General features: G+C 49.4%; 8 protein-coding genes across 8 annotated transcripts; 6 read left to right on the top strand and 2 right to left on the bottom strand.

The window, feature by feature from the left end:
- Positions 1-102: 102 nt before the first annotated feature.
- N7520_001479 (putative amino acid transporter) lies at positions 103-2,403 on the bottom strand (the record flags this gene model as incomplete). Its single annotated transcript, XM_057135414.1, has 2 exons — positions 103-270; positions 331-2,403. The coding sequence occupies 2 exons, from the start codon at positions 2,401-2,403 to the stop codon at positions 103-105; spliced, it is 2,241 nt and encodes a 746-aa protein (XP_057001350.1).
- A 400-nt stretch (positions 2,404-2,803) lies between these two features.
- N7520_001478 (putative cation chloride cotransporter) lies at positions 2,804-6,718 on the top strand (the record flags this gene model as incomplete). Its single annotated transcript, XM_057135413.1, has 4 exons — positions 2,804-3,302; positions 3,352-3,937; positions 3,987-4,152; positions 4,205-6,718. Coding segments are annotated over 4 exons (3,765 nt in total), but the record flags the coding sequence as incomplete, so codon positions are not given.
- A 632-nt stretch (positions 6,719-7,350) lies between these two features.
- On the top strand, positions 7,351-8,946 carry erg12 (mevalonate kinase; the record flags this gene model as incomplete). The annotated part of the gene is made up of 1 exon (XM_057135412.1): positions 7,351-8,946. The coding sequence occupies one exon, from the start codon at positions 7,351-7,353 to the stop codon at positions 8,944-8,946; it is 1,596 nt and encodes a 531-aa protein (XP_057001348.1).
- A 587-nt stretch (positions 8,947-9,533) lies between these two features.
- On the top strand, positions 9,534-10,612 carry N7520_001476 (DUF924 family protein; the record flags this gene model as incomplete). Its single annotated transcript, XM_057135411.1, has 3 exons — positions 9,534-9,560; positions 9,612-9,955; positions 10,015-10,612. 3 exons carry the CDS (start codon positions 9,534-9,536, stop codon positions 10,610-10,612), a joined length of 969 nt encoding a protein of 322 aa, XP_057001347.1.
- Positions 10,613-11,059: 447 nt separating this feature from the next.
- On the top strand, positions 11,060-12,183 carry ramB (bifunctional protein farnesyltransferase/protein geranylgeranyltransferase; the record flags this gene model as incomplete). Its single annotated transcript, XM_057135410.1, has 3 exons — positions 11,060-11,289; positions 11,362-11,466; positions 11,517-12,183. 3 exons carry the CDS (start codon positions 11,060-11,062, stop codon positions 12,181-12,183), a joined length of 1,002 nt encoding a protein of 333 aa, XP_057001346.1.
- A 435-nt stretch (positions 12,184-12,618) lies between these two features.
- N7520_001474 (uncharacterized protein) lies at positions 12,619-13,581 on the top strand (the record flags this gene model as incomplete). The annotated part of the gene is made up of 1 exon (XM_057135409.1): positions 12,619-13,581. The coding sequence occupies one exon, from the start codon at positions 12,619-12,621 to the stop codon at positions 13,579-13,581; it is 963 nt and encodes a 320-aa protein (XP_057001345.1).
- Positions 13,582-14,413: 832 nt separating this feature from the next.
- On the bottom strand, positions 14,414-16,508 carry N7520_001473 (methionine--tRNA ligase MSM1; the record flags this gene model as incomplete). Its single annotated transcript, XM_057135408.1, has 8 exons — positions 14,414-14,683; positions 14,739-15,216; positions 15,269-15,636; positions 15,686-15,817; positions 15,864-15,950; positions 16,006-16,077; positions 16,129-16,247; positions 16,304-16,508. The coding sequence occupies 8 exons, from the start codon at positions 16,506-16,508 to the stop codon at positions 14,414-14,416; spliced, it is 1,731 nt and encodes a 576-aa protein (XP_057001344.1).
- A 271-nt stretch (positions 16,509-16,779) lies between these two features.
- N7520_001472 (putative nuclear transport factor 2 domain protein) lies at positions 16,780-17,318 on the top strand (the record flags this gene model as incomplete). The annotated part of the gene is made up of 2 exons (XM_057135407.1): positions 16,780-16,825; positions 16,882-17,318. The coding sequence occupies 2 exons, from the start codon at positions 16,780-16,782 to the stop codon at positions 17,316-17,318; spliced, it is 483 nt and encodes a 160-aa protein (XP_057001343.1).
- Positions 17,319-17,508: the final 190 nt, after the last annotated feature.

Here is a 17,508-nt window from a genome sequence, read left to right as displayed (position 1 = left end):
CATCTGCTCGCGGCTCATGCGAGAAGAAAACATACCATGCTATGCCATCTAGTGTTGAAACAGCCAGAATAAATTATTGAACATGCCAACAGCAAGGAACAATTACTTAGAATCACAGTAGCCCGGGCTTGGAGCAACACTGCCACCAATCCAGTTTTGGACGGTTAGTGACGTTGTGTAGATACACCCAATGACACCTAGTACGGCGAGACCAACATCAGCAACTACCTGGCGCCGAGTGTTGGCGCAGGCACGCAGGTGAAGAAGAGGCTATATTGGAGGAAAAGGGTTAGTCTGGACAGTCCAATATTGGGAAGGGTAAGAATTTACCGGGTAGACGTAGATCAAGGGAACACAAGCAAAGCTTCCGACCAGCGAAACGAACTTGTCCAGATCGTCTGCTCCAAGCCAGCCCACAACGGCACATAGGATCACCAAGAAGAAACGGAAAGCATTCTTCTTCCACTTGATATATGGGTTATACTTGCCACTGCGGGTGAAGAGTTCATTCTCCATGATACGAATGGCAGGGAAGAGCTGAAGTGGGGTGCTCAACAAGATGGCAAGAGAGTAAAGCAGCTGGACAACATTGACAAACTTGTCATCCTGAGGCAGGTTGAGCAGGATGACAGTCTTGGTTGACGACCCGTAGGCTGCATAGCTCAAAGCTCCAGCAGAAAGGAAGATCAGAGTGATAAAGACCATGACACCAGCCAGAACTCCTGGGAATCGGCGGGGCTCTCTCATGGACTCCTGGATGGGAATAATGAGACCAATGCCTTCGTAGGTGAAGATGGCAGTTCCAATAAACATGGACCAGGTTGCGGGGTTGAACGAGACAACGTCTGCAATACCACCGTTGCTGATAAGAGTGCTGGCATCATAGTAGTAAATATACAGCAAGCCTAGCAGAATGAACGCATCTGCAATGAGCGCAGTGAACCCAAGCTTGCTGATGTCGCGAATAAGGGAGAGGGGCAAGAAAATAACCAATTGCAAAAGCACCAAGTACTTGAGATCAACAAAGGACGTGCAGTTACTCACGGCCTCGATAAACGCCTGCAAGTTTTGCGACACAAATACAATGTATGCCGACACGAATCCCAGCTGACTGAGAACAATTGACCCAAGAATAATGCGTCTCATGTGCTTTCCGTACAGAACGCCTCCGATGTCACCAAAAGACCCATCAATCTTCATGCGAGTATTGACCAGCAGGATAAAGGCATAGTAGCTGAGCAGAGAGACTCCGAGCAGCACCATACTGCTGAATAGCAAGCCTCCATTTAGGAACGCACGAGGCAAGAAAAGAATTCCTGTACCCACAAACGATTTAAGTAACAGCATGACGGCGCCAGTAACAGTTGTGGTACCGGCAGGTGCGCGCGCCTTGTGCTTCCGCTTCTTGCGGCCTACATGATCGCCCTGAAGGAGGGCCGCATCTTCTCCAGACTCTCTGCCTTCCGTGTCATCCCAAGTATCAGAAGAGAAGTACTCATCTGGGCCCAAAACCTCATCATCCTCCTCCAGCTCTTCTCCAGCGAAGTGACCATACAATGTCAGGAATTCTAAAAAGTTGGAGGTGGGGAGCTGATGTTGAGGTGGTGCCCCTGAACTAGAGCCTTGTACGCTTCCACGGTGCGGGCTTCCTGCCGCTCTGCGCAAATAGTCTCGTCGGAACCCTCCTGGCACAAGAATCGTGTGAATGTCCTCGGTCTCTGCTGATGGAGCTGGCCGGCTGACACTGAAACTCTTGCTGCGCGCGAATCGGTTATCGGACTCGGCATCTTCGGCCCATCGGTAGACCTCACGAGTCATATCGCCTCCCTGCAGCTGCAGACTCGAGAATTGGTCCTCGCCAATACTAGTTCCAAGCTCAGACCCCGCTTCGCGGTGATCAGAGACATGTGGCGGCATAACAAGATGCCTTTTCACCACCTCTGGATCCTCGTTGGGAGCTGGAGAGTCGGCGCCATTCTTCGTGTCAAAAGATCCATATTGCGAAAGTGCGGGGCGGGCTTCGAGGGCCGATTGTACCACGGGCGATCCGGCTACTCGAGAGGGGGTTCCGAACTTCGGGGGCGAGCGACCAAGACTTCCCTGCAGTTGGGACGCAAGCATCGAATGACCTGGCCCTGGCAGCGAGGAAAGGTCGTTGACAGCCCGGAAATCATGTTCGGAGGTGAAATTCGAGTTTGTGGTGATTGGTCGGCCAGTGGGGACACCTTGTCGAGACGACAACGACGTTCCTAGAGATGGAGAGGGAACGGGCGAAGCCAACCGAGCCATCGAGGCTTGTCGAATGCTTCCATCTGGTGCAGGGGACGATGATCGAAACGACGACGCTGAAATTGGCACTGACCGCGATGGGTTCAGTGAGGAGCTCTCGCCGTTATCTGTCATGTTGATTGTTGGTTCCTCCTCAGGATCTGGGGACAGATGTGGAGAGGGAGATTAGCATGAGGAAATTGGACCTGCTAAGTATCACGTAATCCACCTTGCATCAGGAGAAGTTGGGAAGTTGAAATTAAGCGTTGGAGTGTTTTGAGTATCGTGGCTAGTAGAGGCGAAGGTCGATCGTCTCCAAGTGCGGGTGCCGAGCTTTGCACTGTTTGTCCCCTTTCACGTCATCTCTATTGGACAGTAGTGACGCAGGTGGTTATCTTTCTCTGTATAGAGGAACTCCTTACTTCTTTTCCCGCTTTTTTCTTTTGCTTTTGATTCATTATTGAGGGGTTCAGGTGTGTTCTTTGTTTTCGTCCCTCATGCTTATAGAGCAGTTGCATTGTTGCGTTTGACAGGAGAATCTGGCGGACGAATCACACCCGCAATGTCTCGCCGACGCCCGAACTTTTCAACTCGGACCCCCGAGGAAGATGTCTCACGACTTGACCCAAACGAGTCGGACCCATCTGGAAGTGCTGGGTTATTATCCCTGGCACCTGTCATCTCGCCCCCTCACGAGGAATTGAACTCCTCGGGACCTCACCGCCAGTCATGGTCCGCAAACCCGTTTCATGGCATGGGCAGGTGGTGGACTGGAAAGGCAGACGATGAACATGAACAACAGATTGGCGGAGAAGCGGCAACTGCAAATCTGCCTGCCTCTCCAGGCCCCGTTCGCGATACAAGTGCAGACAGGAAAGATAGGAATGGACATCGGCCTCGGTCAACGGAGGAGTCAAAGAAGCTGGGCACATTCTCCGGTGTATTTGTTCCTGTGACACTGAATGTACTAAGTATTTTGATGTTCCTGCGCTTTGGATTTGTCTTGGGCCAAGCAGGATTGCTGGGAATACTGGGTAAACTCTCCCCAGTCGTGATATTGAAAACTTAGCTAATATAAAGAAGGACTCTTGGTTATATCGTACACGATAAATCTGGTGACAACCATGTCGCTATCTGCAATTGCAACAAATGGTACGGTCCGAGGAGGAGGTGCATACTACTTGATCTCTCGATCCCTCGGTCCCGAATTTGGTGGGTCCATTGGGATTGTATTCTACATGGGCCTCGTCTTCAACACCGGTATGAATGCGGTAGGCTTGGTAGACTGTTTCTATCAAAACTTCGGTACTGTATCTGGTAGCATGGCAAAATTCCTCGAAGAAGGGTTTTGGTGGTCGTATTTGTGGGGAACGATAATTTTGGTTTTCTGTACCACCATCTGCTTTGCTGGTAGCTCCCTCTTTGCGCGAGCAAGCAACGGCCTCTTGATTATCCTTCTGGTGGCAACTTTCAGCATCCCGATATCGGCAATATTCATGCAGCCATTCACCCGAGAAGGCGTGGAGTTTACTGGATTGAGCTTGAAAACCCTTGCGGGGAACCTCAAACCACATCTGACTAAAGGTGCTGCAGGAAGTCAGTTCAAAGGACGGGAAAATTTCCAGGATCTTTTTGGCATCCTGTTTCCTGCCACATCGGGTATCTTTGCGTAAGTTGTACCATCGGGGAGGAGTTGCATATCACTGATTATCTACTAGCGGTGCGAGCATGTCGGGTGATCTCAAGCACCCAAGCAAAGCAATTCCAAAGGGAACCTTGGCTGGTTTGGGCCTTACTTTTGTCACATACACGCTGGTGATTCTTGCCATGGCGGCCTCCATCACAAGGCAATCCTTCTATAACAACGTGAACGTAATTCAGATCGTATGTTGTCACCTGTCCTGGAAGGTTTGAATCACGTCTCACCTCAACACAGGTTAACTACTCCGATTATATCATTCTGCTAGGAGAGTTTGCGACGAGTTTCTTCTCTGCATTAATGGGAGTTACCGGATCCGCCAAGCTTCTCCAGGCGATTGCTCGAGATAGCTTGATCCCCGGTATCAAGATCTTTGGTCAAGGTACAAAGAAGAATGACGAGCCCATTTATGCAATCATCGTAACCTTTATCTTCGCCCAGGTTACAATGTTGTTTGACATCAATCGCATCGCCTCTTTTGTGACCATGGTATACTTGATGACTTTTCTAGTCACTAATTTGGCCTGTTTCCTGCTAAAAATTGGGTCTGCACCCAATTTTCGACCATCTTTCCATTACTTCAATTGGCAGACGGCAGCTGCGGGAACCCTGGTGAGCGGCATCAGCATGTTCTTTGTGGATGGTCTCTACGCCAGCGGTTGCGTCAGCATTCTTTTCATTTTATTCCTGCTGATCCATTATACATCCCCACCCAAACCATGGGGAGATGTCAGCCAGAGTTTGATCTATCATCAGGTGCGGAAGTATCTGCTGCGCCTACGTCAAGAGCATGTCAAATTTTGGCGACCACAAATTCTTCTATTTGTGAGCGATCTCGATCGACAGTACAAAATGGTCTCCTTTTGCAACTCGCTGAAGAAAGGTGCATTGTTCGTTCTAGGCCATGTTATAGTCACTGAAGACTTTTCATCGGCTGTTCCAGAGGCCCGTCGACAGCAGACTGCATGGACTAAGTTTGTTGAATACTCCAAGATCAAAGCATTTGTCAATATTGCTATTGCCCCTGCCGCAGAATGGGGTATGCGAAATATTGTTCTCAACTCCGGACTGGGGGGCATGCGACCCAACATCGTCGTCATTGATCAATTTCGGGAGGACCAGTCCCTAGTGGAAACAATATCTCTGAGCAGTAACTCCAAGGCGAGACGTCGCTCATCAGCATTCGGTTCAAGGCAAGATCAGATTCCGGTCAATCCTATGACCAACCAAAGTTATGTGACAGTCCTCGAAGACCTTTTGTTTAAGCTACGTATCAATGTTGCCGTGGCCAAAGGATTCGAGGACCTGGAGCTGCCGGACCCCCATGGCCGCCACACAAAGAAATTTATCGATCTCTGGCCTATTCAGATGTCAGCGGAGCTAGGAGCTGACACAGAGAGCAAGCAGAATGTGTTGACCACCAATTTCGATACCTACACGCTGATTTTGCAATTGGGCTGCATTCTCAACACCGTGCCCTCGTGGAAGAAGACATATAAACTGCGGGTGGCTGTGTTTGTCGAGTATGACACGGATGTGGAGGACGAAAGAGCCCGGGTTGAAGCTCTCCTCGACAAACTACGAATAGAAGCTGAAGTCCTTGTCTTCTGGCTTGCGTGTGGAGACTTAAAGGCGTACCGCATCATAGTCAATGGGGATACCTCTCCGGAGGTGGCAGATGGTCAAAGTCAGGTTGATTCTGTTCTCCAGGATGAGGAATGGTGGCAAGGAGTCTTGCGATTTCGTAGCCAGTCCCAGACACAGGTAGTTGGTACGCCTGGTGATGAAATGCGGCTCGAAAGGGCGAGTACATGGCAAGTACCTTCAAGCATCGAGAGCGGAAATCGACCATACCAGCGAGCAACCGGACTTAGGAAACTGATCCAGTCCAATGGACGCAGACGGTCTGTGTCTAGCTTTAGAACAATGGGCGGTGTCAGCCTGGGCATGCAAACCCACCGTCTACTGGATGCCTTTGTTGACTACGATGGGGGGAGCTCGAGCAGCGAGAGCTGCGATGACAGTGATCAGGAACCATACGTTAGTGATCCGGAGATCGATGACGAGGTCCCGGTAAACGGCGTTAGCAGTCGGAAGGACTCACAACTGCTCATTTCCAATGATGAGCAGAGTCCCGGTGTGAGTCCATCTACACGTCCCATGGGACAGAACTCGGCATCTGCCCAGATCATACCCACAATAATCATGGAAGACAACGCATCGCCGACAAGCAAATCACCGGCCCCTGGATCTATCCGTTCCAATCGCCCGGGTATCAGTCGCTCCGGATCCAGCTACCGTTTCAGCTCCTCCCCAATCCCTGAGGCCAAGGTTAACACAGGATCAGAAGAGGCTGGCCCGTCAATTATGTTCGCACAAAACGCATCACCTCCTCGCTTCGCGCAGAAACTCGAATCCATCTACGCACGGCGCTCATCTGCCGTCTCGCCTACCTCCCCCAGCGCACACAGCGGTCAAACCGCATCCGGATTTCCAGCTTCAGCGTCGATTCCGCTCTCATTCAATGATCTTCCTAGCCGGGCACAGCATCTTATTCTGAACGAGCTGATGATCCAGCAAAGCAGTGAGACGGCTGTGATTTTTACAACACTACCGACGCCGGTGGAGGGGACATGTCTCCGCGAACAGGATAGTGCCACGTACTTGAGTGACTTGGAGGTATTGTGGCAAGGTCTACCGCCATGTCTGCTGGTTCACAGCAACAGTATGACTGTGACGATGAATCTATGAGTCAATGACGTTGTCTATATTTTGTCTAACTAGCGTGATGAACATGCATAGACTGCACTATTTCGGCATTCAAATATATACTAAGAAATACCAACACACTTGTATCACGAACTTGTTCAATGATCGGACATCCTGAACTAATCCGTACTAGTTCTGCATAGCTGCATGTCAGAGCCGCCACCCGGAGATCGGCGGGCCTGACTGAACTCTACGGAGACATAGAATTGGAATGTCAACTAAGCTGAAGTACCTATCAGTGGACACATGAGGGTAATTTTAGCCGACATGGAAAGAAGCGAAATGCCGTGGACCCACATCATCTGCAGCTGAACATAATAAAAGTTGGGGTCAATGACCAATCAGAAACCAAATGTATATGATTGGTTGAAATAATTAAAAATAAATGAAAGGCGATCCTCGTGCCCTAGTATACTCTGTAGGTTGAATCATGCCTTTCTGACCCTTTCTTTTGCCATTGTTTAGGCTCCATTTATCCCCAAGTTCCAGAATTCATGCCAAGGATTTCCTAATCGATTGTCTGTATACTTTCAACTCTTTCCCCTCCCCCTTGCTCCTCGACCCTCCACCGCAATTATATAAACACCCCCTGAATTTCAATTTCAATCCTGGCCATGTCAACAATCAGCCAGGCGCAATTGAATGGCAGCATCAGGGCTTCAAATACCCCACGTCGCCCAGTTGCCCATTTCCTGCCCGATGACATACAGAACGGACTACTCTACCCTCCCGTGAACGGTAACGGCAACGGCAATCTCGACTCAGACCTCTCCGACAGCGGTTCCTCTACCGAATCCCCTCAAGCAAACGGAAACAAAACCAAAACGCGACGCCCAGGCATGTCTCGCAAGGCTTCATCCCCGATGGCGCCGACCTTTATGGTCTCAGCGCCTGGAAAAGTCATTATGTACGGCGAACATGCTGTCGTTCACGGCAAGGCCGCTCTAGCTGCGGCCATTTCCCTCCGATCCTACCTCCTCGTCACCACACTCTCCAAATCACAGCGAACAATTACTTTGAACTTCCGGGACTTGGGATTAAAACACACCTGGGATATTGATTCCCTTCCCTGGGATGTTTTCCACCGCGCCGATAAGAAGAAGTTCTATTACAGCTTAGTCACCTCCCTCGACGACGAACTCGTACAATCGCTCGATCCCCATCTCGAGGATGTCTCTGAAGGTCTCCCCGAGGAGCAGCGTAAGATCCACGTTCGCTCCGCCACCGCATTCCTCTACCTCTTTCTCTCCCTCGGTTCCCCTCAAAGCCCAGGCGCCATCTACACCCTCCGCTCCACCATCCCCACCGGCGCCGGGCTGGGCAGCAGTGCCAGTGTATGCGTCTGTTTGAGTTCGGCCCTCTTGCTCCAGATTCGAACCCTTTCCGGCCCCCACCCCGATCAGCCTCCGGACGAGGCTGAGACACAAATTGAACGAATTAATCGCTGGGCGTTTGTGGGTGAACTGTGCCACCATGGAAATCCCAGTGGAGTGGACAACACAGTCTCCGCAGGCGGCAAGGCTGTTTACTTCAAGCGCACCGATTACGAGAAGCCTCCCGAGGTCATTTCACTTCCCACCTTCCCTGAATTACCACTCCTCATAGTCGATACACAACAGACCCGCTCCACTGTCACCGAGGTGGCAAAGGTCGCTGCCCTGAGAAAAGCCCACCCTGTCGTGTCCGAATCTATTCTCAACGCTATTGATCAAGTGACATGTTCTGCGCGCGAATTGATTGAGCGCCCCGAGTTCGAGGCCGACTCCGCTGACACCATGGCTCACTTTGGAACTCTGATTCGCATTAACCATGGCCTGCTTGTTTCTCTGGGCGTCTCTCACCCTCGTCTAGAGCGGGTTTGTGAACTAGTTGAATCTGCCAACATTGGCTGGACCAAGTTGACTGGTGCCGGTGGCGGTGGTTGCACTATGACCCTTATCCGTCCCGACGCAGATCCCGAAGCTGTCCAAGAGCTTGTGAAGAAGCTTGCCATGGAAAATTTTAACAAATACGAGACAACTCTGGGCGGCGACGGCGTGGGTGTCCTCTATCCAGCGGTCCTGCGCAATGGCACCGACGAAGAGGGCGGTGAAGAGATCGACCAGCAGAAGTTCGAAGAGGCTGAAGGCCACGTCGGAATTGAGCGACTCGTGGGTGTTGGATTCCATGAAAAGCGCGAAGGCTGGAAATTCTGGAAACGAGCTGTTTGATTGACCTCCACCCACTTCCCTAATCTCTGACTTCGATCACATCTCCACACTATGGGCGTCTAATAACCTCTTATTTCCTTCCCCGCCCCCTCGCTTACCAGTCCCGATACGATTTCTCATTCTTGTTCCATTCTTGTCCCGTTCTTGTCCCATTCTCTGTACACATTGTTTCCCGATATCCATTTACACCCAATCTTTACCTTGAGCCTGAGATATAGCATGACTTCAAGGCTATTTGGAATAATATTTCCAGAAGTCCACGCTATCTAGGGTATTCTATTTGATCTATGTTTTTATTGAATCTCGAGTTATTAGAGGCAAGACTCGCAATCCCCTTGTCTTCGCATGAGCATGTTGTTGGCGCATTGGGTCTGCTGGTTAATTATGGGCAGCTTGAGATATCCACTAGCAATCCTCGAATCAATTTCACTTATGACAGTATTGATGCCCAAGTAGAAAAGTTAATGCAATCCCTTGTTTCCCTCCGTGGCCATAATCAGACATCTGCAAGTGGATCCCAAAGCTGACTAAAGCAGACCTTTTATCGTAAATGCACCACGACTAGATCAGACAATACCTATAATATCATGTCCTCTATGGCGCTCGCACGCAAGGTATGTATCCTTTATCAAAAGTACTTTACCACAGAACTAAGCCTCACGTAGTTCGGTGCCTCCAGACTAAGTCTGTTGACCCGGGAAACCCTGAGACCTGCCTTGCTGCCGAAGACTAGACTACTGCATGTGGCTTCCAAATTTAGCCAAAGACCTGCAATTAGCAGATCAAAAATACCAGCAGATATACATCTACCAAGAAAACTTTACACAACGCAACCCAAACTAGCGACCACCCCAACAGAGCTCAAAGAAACACTCACCTCAGCTCTCCTCGAGGACATCCGAACATTCTGGTTCGACCACCTCAGCGACAAAAACTCCCTAATCCTCCCAGGCCAAAGCGAAATGAAACGCTGGTTCACAACCGACTCCGATTTCGACAAGGCCTGCATGTAAGCCATCTTACACCCCACATATATGATATACAACACCACTAAACCACGAAACCAAGCGCCCAATTCCAACCAGCCCTCGAAACAATTCTCACATCCAACGCCACGGCCAAAGAGATCCTCTCAGCAGTAGACACAACCAACCCACTAACCTGGCTCAGCCTCTTAATTCTTCTAGACCAAGTCCCAAGAAACTGCTACCGAGGCCGGGAGTCTAAGCAAGTATTCACGCGCTTTGATCCCCTTGCTTCGGAAATTGCCTTGAAAGCCATTGAGCTTGGGATCCCTACTCGGAGTCCCGTGCGGTATAGACTTTCTTACCGGTTCTGGTTCCATTTGCCGCTTATGCACTCTGAGGATGTGAATGTACACCACCGGGCGGTGAAGGTGCATGAGGAGACGGCTAGGGATGTGGAGGAGTTTCTGGAGATGGATAGTAGGGCTTTAGGGGAGGATGAGAGGGATTGTTTTGATGTATTGGTTCAGAACAAGGATTCTTTGAGGGCGTGGTTGGCGAATACTTTGGATTATGAGAAGAGGCATTTGGTTATAGTTGAGCGGTTTGGGAGATATCCGCATCGGAATGAGGCGCTTGGGAGGGTATCTACGGAGGATGAGGTTGAATATTTGGAGAATGGTGGGGAGACTTTTGGGTAAGAGATCAATGTACATGGATTAGATTATATTGACCCAAGTCCCTCATTGATCCAACATTTGAAGGGTAATAGGCCTGGAGGTACGAAGGTCATATCAGGTGACCATGGATGTGATGGAACTCTTAGTATGAATTGAATTAGTCTCATGTATGCAATTCAGAGAGAACAATAGAAACATCTTAATATTGTTCTCTTTGTTCAAGCCTCAGGCAACCAATCAAACCAGAGAATCGACTGCCCCACCAGGAGCACCTCAACTCGCAATGAATGACCACAACATCGCATAAAAGGCCTGATTCCTCCAATACAAACACCAAGCAGAATATCCAGGGAGAATCATTTCGTCTGACTCCATTTTGTCCCGGCTTTGTGAGAACCCAGCGCCAAGCGCAATCATTCATCTTGAATTCCCCCGCATCAGATTTGATAGCCAACCCCATCTCTCAAAATGAACGGTAAATACGCCAATGACCCAGTATGGGCCTCTGTGACACCAATCCCTCTGAATGAGGGTGAAGACGTCGATGCCATGCCCTTGGCATCCATTGCCTACCCTACCGAGTACCTCGAGGCAACATCTTACCTGCGGGCCGTGATGGCCGCGAACGAGATGTCCGATCGGGCATTGGAATTGACTAAGGATGTTATTTCGATGAATCCCGCGCATTACACTGTTTGGTAAGAGCATGAATATCCAACCCTTTCTTTTCTTTGTGTTCTATGTAATGCAACGAATGCCAACACATCCAGGCTCTACCGCTGCAAAATTATCTTCGCGCTGGATAAGAGCATCGAAGAAGAAGTTGCATGGCTGAACCTAGTAGCTCTGAAGTACTTGAAAAACTATCAAATCTGGTAAATTGCCTCAACTCCTTCAAAGAAGAGCCAGAAATTGACATCATCAGGCACCATCGCCAAGTACTCATGTCTTCCCGCCAACATTTCCCCACTCTCCCGCCAAAGGAACTAGACTTCCTAATGGAAATGCTCGCCCAAGACAGTAAAAACTATCACGTATGGACTTACCGCCACTGGCTCGTCCGCCACTTCAAGCTATGGGACCACCCACGCGAAATTGAAGACATCAATGTCCTTCTCAAAGCCGATGTGCGCAACAACTCTGCTTGGAACCACCGGTACACATTACGATTTGGACCTCGTAGCGATGACGAGCATGACGCCGGGATGGCGAATGCGGGTGTTATGTCGATTACGCCGGCTCAGAAGGGCGTTTTGGCTGTTGTTGATGAGGATATGGTTGATGGGGAGTTGTTGTATGCGCAGCAGGCTATTGTGCGAGCGCCGGAGAATCGGAGTCCGTGGTGGTATGCTAGGGGTGTTTTGTTTGCGTCGGGGAGGAAGCTGGAGGAGTGGGAAGATTTTGCTAAGAAATTTATTGTTGGGGATGTTGTCAAGAGTTCTCATGCTTTGGAGTGGTTGGCGGATGTTTATGCTGCTGATGGGGAGAGAAAGGGAGGGGCTGTTGAGATGTTGGATTTGTTGATGAAGTATGATCCTATTCGGAAGAATTATTGGGACTATAGGGTTAAGATGTTAGATGTTACTGTTTGATTTCAGATGCAAAAATGATTGTTGCTATGAACATGCTAATTATGATTTGTCCTTGGTCAACTGCATAAAGACATAGTCTTTGTCTACTCATACTGACAAACAGGCCTTGACCATAGAATGTGATGTATACAGATAAGAAAGCTCTTTTGTCGCGGTTAATATAAAGTCGTATCTGCTGGACACAAGCTTGCCATGTAGACGGTTTAAGGCACCAAGTCATCCTACCTGACAATGAAACCAAGCTTTTGGCTTTTGGCGCAATTTTTCTTGTGAATTGATGGTATTCAGTTGAACGACACGACAGTGACGCAATTCGGTGGGACTTGGTGATACCAAGCTCAATTGTGATCCATCACATTTACGCGGGGCACCACTGACTCCTGAGTCTTCAATCTCAGCTTATCCATATCAATCTTCCACCCAAAGATCGCAAGGATGGCGCCCACTGCGCCCACCACTAACGGCCAATTTTCATTCAATGTAGATAGCTTTGACGTTGAATCATCTGGTCATCATCTCCATCGGCGGGCAACAACTGCTGAGCTCAAGGCTGTTTTTGATACATCTGCGAAAACAAATAAAACTGACCATGTGGGCCACTGGTATGAAGCACAGCTTCTTCACTATGGACTTGCCCCATCAAAGAATAAGGCTGTTGCAAAGAACAGACTTCTAAATGCTTTGCGAGGCGACTCTCTTGCTGTGCCGAAAGAAATCCTCAAGGTTGAAACGGACTTAAAGACGGATTGGAAGAAAAAAGATAAGCAGTCACGATCAGCGGCACTTGCGACACAGAAGCCGGCCACAGCTGAGAAGCCCAAATCCGCACCCAAGGCTGCCCCAAAGACCGCCCCAAAAGCTTCTGCAAAGGCTAACACGAAGGCTGCTCCTGCAAAAATTGCATCAGCGACAACGACCCCCACAACTACTTCAACGAGCGCCGCCGCAAAGAGGAAGAGAGAGGAGGATGCCACTGGTGCTGCTTCCAAAACGCCAGCCAAGAAGCAAGCTACCAAACAAACCGCTAAACGAGGCGGCTCTACTGCCAAAGCTAGATCCTATGAAGAGGAAGTGGCAGCGGCCACCAAACCTCCTGCGCGGAAACAATCCGCTACACGAGGACAAGGGGGTTCACGAGGGGGCTCAAGCGCTACAGGTAGATCACAGCCTACCGTACCCGAACCAGAACCTACACGGCCACCGCGGACGAAACAAACGGCGCTTAGATCAAGAGCATTCTATCCATATGCCGGTACCGCCCGTCCCTTACTCCCTCAAGAACCTCCACCTTACGATTCCATCTACGGACGGGTAAACACTACTCATGCTATTACCGCAAGCTCATACGCTGAGGAAACATTTAGGACGAAAGAAACAGCCCCCAACACGACGAGATGATGGCACTTGACGAAACAACCAATCGAGAGGACAGCAGCTATTCCCATGACTCTCTGAACTCTGAATATGATTCGAATTTCGATTCCGAGGTAGATAAACCGACCCTTCGACCCCTGGGTATAATCAACGGAGAATACAGAATCCGATCCAGCGACCTCGATCAGTGGGACGGAGTTTCACAAGATCAATTATCACTACTACTAGCACTGGGCAGTGGATCGATTTGGGGCGCGTACGACTTCGGCATGTTTTCGGGCATTCTGTGCACGCTCACATCCCGGCCTAAGAAGTCATCTTACGAGCAGATTCCTTTTGGATGGCGGGGCCGCGAGCATGGTGAAGGGGAAATGAGTTTTGGATCTCAAAACCAAGGCTGGATACAGTTCCTGGGTGACGGTAGGATCCGAGGGTTGATCAATTGTCATGGTTATGTCCAGTTTTATGGTAAGCGTGTCGATAGCCAAGACACAGCTGCTCGTCGCTCTGTGGACAGTATGCAGGATGAATGGGATGAGTACAACGAGAGTGAGTATGAGCGAGAGAGGAGGGCTAGGTGGTAATTTGGAGTAGTCTGCATTGTAATGCTATTGTATAACACGGTGCCTATCCTAATTTTCAAGATCATTTTGATAACTCCTATTTGACATATGGCTTCGAGTCAAGTACCTATTGATCGCTCTTTTCTAGTATCATGTAGCCAGATAATAGGGTCTTCTAGTATGAAAGGAATATCATTACATGTAGTATTTGAATGCTATACATAGTCGTACATGATGGGGTGTCGCGCCCACAGCTCTGGCCCATTCATCGAGGGATGAAACATGCACCAGGATTATTCCTCGGTGAGGAGGGGAGGGAAAAGGTGACCCTTCTTGGCACCCTCGCCGTATTCAGAATCTGATCCATAGACCGCGGCCGAGAAGCCCATTTTGGCAGGATTGGATGTATCGACCCGGAGGAGTTCCAGAAGTTCCAATGATTTGGCAGGCATGAACGGCTGTAGCAAGATGCCAGAGATGCGAAGCGATTCTGCTACATTATAAAGAGCCCATTGGGGATTGGGGTTCTTCCACGGTTCTGTCGCATGGAAATACTTATTGGTCTGATAGAAATCATGTTAGTTATCGTCCGACGGGGGTATCAGTACTTGTTCATACCTTCTCAATGATGCTCATGATTTCCTGCAGGGCGGCGCGCGGGTTAAGACCCTTCATATGCTCTGCAACCTTGGGTGGTGTCGAGACCAACATGGTCTGGTGTTCCACATCTGCTGCAGTTGGAGTCGGAAGTTTATTAGAGGTGGCGTCCTGGATGTAGGAGTGCAGTTTTCCTTTGGCGCACCCAATAGTGCGCGATGCCAGGTTGCCAATACCTCCTTGAAGGAGTTTCTTATAATCACGGATAATGTAGGAATTATCATAATCGGCATCGTCGGCAAGACCGCCTTGGTAGGCCAGGAAAAACCGCATGCTATCCACCCCAAACCGTTCGATGGCGAAGAATGGATTCACCACATTGCCCGTGGATTTTGACATCTTTTCGCGGTTCATTGTCCAATGTCCATGTACAAGAACGTTCCGGGGTACAGGGAGATCCAATGCCATGAGGAAGGCGGGCCAGTAGACGCAATGGAAACTATGAAATATCAGTAATGAATAAGGGTCGCATACCACTGCCCTGTACTTACCGAACAATATCCTTTCCGACAACGTGAACATTAGCTGGCCATATTGACGTATTTTCTTGCCCAGGAGGGAAAGGGTATCCTGCCCTGGTGAGGTAGTTGACAAGCGCATCCAGCCAGACATAGATTGTTTGCGACTTGTCACCGGGAACCGGAATTCCCCAGGTGAGTCGCTCTGCTGGTCGTGAAATTGAGAGGTCTTGCAGGCCAGACTCAACCGACTGAATGATGGCCGTTGCATACTTTGATGGCGTGATGAAGGAGTCTGGTCTCTTGTAAAGCTCAAGTAGGCGATCCTGGAATGCGGAGAGGCGGAAATGGTAGTTGGTTTCTGAGGACCATTCTACTTCCTTACCTGTCTCAATTGAAACCTAGTAAATGTGAGCAGGCATAAGTGGTTTGGGCGGGCGGCCAACTTACCATTCTCTTTCTTCCCGTTGCTGGATCCAGGGAGTTTTGTACCTGTGTCTGCGGGTAAAAAGTCTCATCGCTGACAGAGTACCATCCCTCGTGCTTGGAAGTGTAGATATAGCCTCGGTGTTGAAGCATTTCCTAGATTGGGTTAGTTGCATCTTTGTCTGTGAGCGAACCTGCCTACCCAGAAATATTGTACAGCATCGCGATGCGCCGGGTCAGTCGTTCGGATGAAATGGTCGTTATCAAGGTTAGCGGCCTTAGCCAGAGCCTGTCAAATGCAGTTAGACATCTATCCAGAAAGGATAAGGTTATCAAGTAGATACCTCAAAGGTTCGGCAGTTCATGTCACAAAATGCCTGGGTGTCCATCCCCGCTTCAAGGGCAGCTTGCTGGATCTGACACGATTGTCAGTCAATAATTTATCCACTTGTATATATCCCAAGTACCTTCATTCCATGCTCATCGGTTCCGGTCAAGAACTGAGCATCGGTGTTTCCTAGTAGGACCTGCCATCGTTTCAAGATATCGCCGATGACCATGGTGTAGAAATGGCCGACATGGGGTGCTATTGGAGAGAAAATGGTCAACATAGAATATTTAACAGTAATACAATATACTCACCAGCATTAACGTAGAAAATGGGTGTGGTCACATAGTATGGCTTCTTGAAGTTCCCCGGAGTTGGAGTCGGAGTTGGAGTTGTCGCCAATCCACGAAAAGTCCTAGGACTTCCATATTTGCAAGCAGAGCAAGTCCAGGACCGTCTGGAATTCAGGAGAATATTTGCCCTGGAAAGAGCACGGAATGGTGCTCTTGTGGAAGCCATTGGGGCAAGCATTGCAGAGGAGAAAATAAGTGTCGCATTGCATGCATGTTATTCCGCATCACGATCCGGAGGTGGTCCAAGCTCCGCCCGTCATTTTTCTTTGATTCACCATTTATCTTCCACACCATTCAACCTCCGATATACGAGCCGTGAGGAACATACTTGGTTCCACGTCTTTATCTTTACATACAGAATACCTGGTGCCTTTGCTATATCAAATATATCTGCCATTTCTGAACATCTCTCATCCAAACCTTTCCGACCCGCCGCAATGACTTCAGCAAGCGAGGACCAGCTGGTGAAAGTGTCTACTGAAGGTATTTCAGGCCTCTCAACCCCTACCAATGTTGCTTGTATTGACAATATCAACTAGCTGCCACCGAGCTCGTCCAAACCTTCTACCAAGCCCTCTCCTCAAACCGCGAATCCATCGCCTCATTCTACGCGCCAGTACCCTCAAAAATCCTCTTCAACGGCAACACTGTGGCAGACGGCGCTGCAGTCCAGGACATCTTCGTCAACCAAATGCCACACGCGCACTACGAAGCTCAATCATACGACTGCCAAATCATCAACCGCGCTTATCCCACTGTTACCCCCACTGGTGTCAAGCCAGCCGCTCAAATGACGACCAAGGACATGTCCATCTTGGTGATTGTGAGCGGACATGTACGGTATGGAGAGAACCGTGACCAGCCACAGCGTGGCTTCAGCGAGACCTTTGTCCTCGTGCCCAATCTGTCCACCGAGCGGGGCAAGCGCCGGCGAGACTGGTTGGTCCAGAGCCAAAACTTCCGCCTCGTAGTCTGATACGTGTCGAACATTTTATAAAAAGTCATGGTTATGGGCAATTATCCCGGATTTGGTCCCATCTTAGGATCGCGATAGCTGTGAGCTCATACCAACTACGCCATCTACATGAGCATTCACTTTGGAAAGAATCTTTACAAGAATTCTTGTGTTGAAATGAGTTGATAACATATGCAATTTGGAAACAATT

Source organism: Penicillium odoratum (assembly GCF_028828045.1).
Source record: "Penicillium odoratum strain IBT 22623 chromosome Unknown utg000001l_segment0_segment0, whole genome shotgun sequence".
Taxonomy (NCBI): Eukaryota; Fungi; Ascomycota; class Eurotiomycetes; order Eurotiales; family Aspergillaceae; genus Penicillium; species Penicillium odoratum.
The sequence above is the reverse complement of the archived record's forward strand: the minus strand, read 5'-3'. Positions and strand labels throughout refer to the sequence as shown.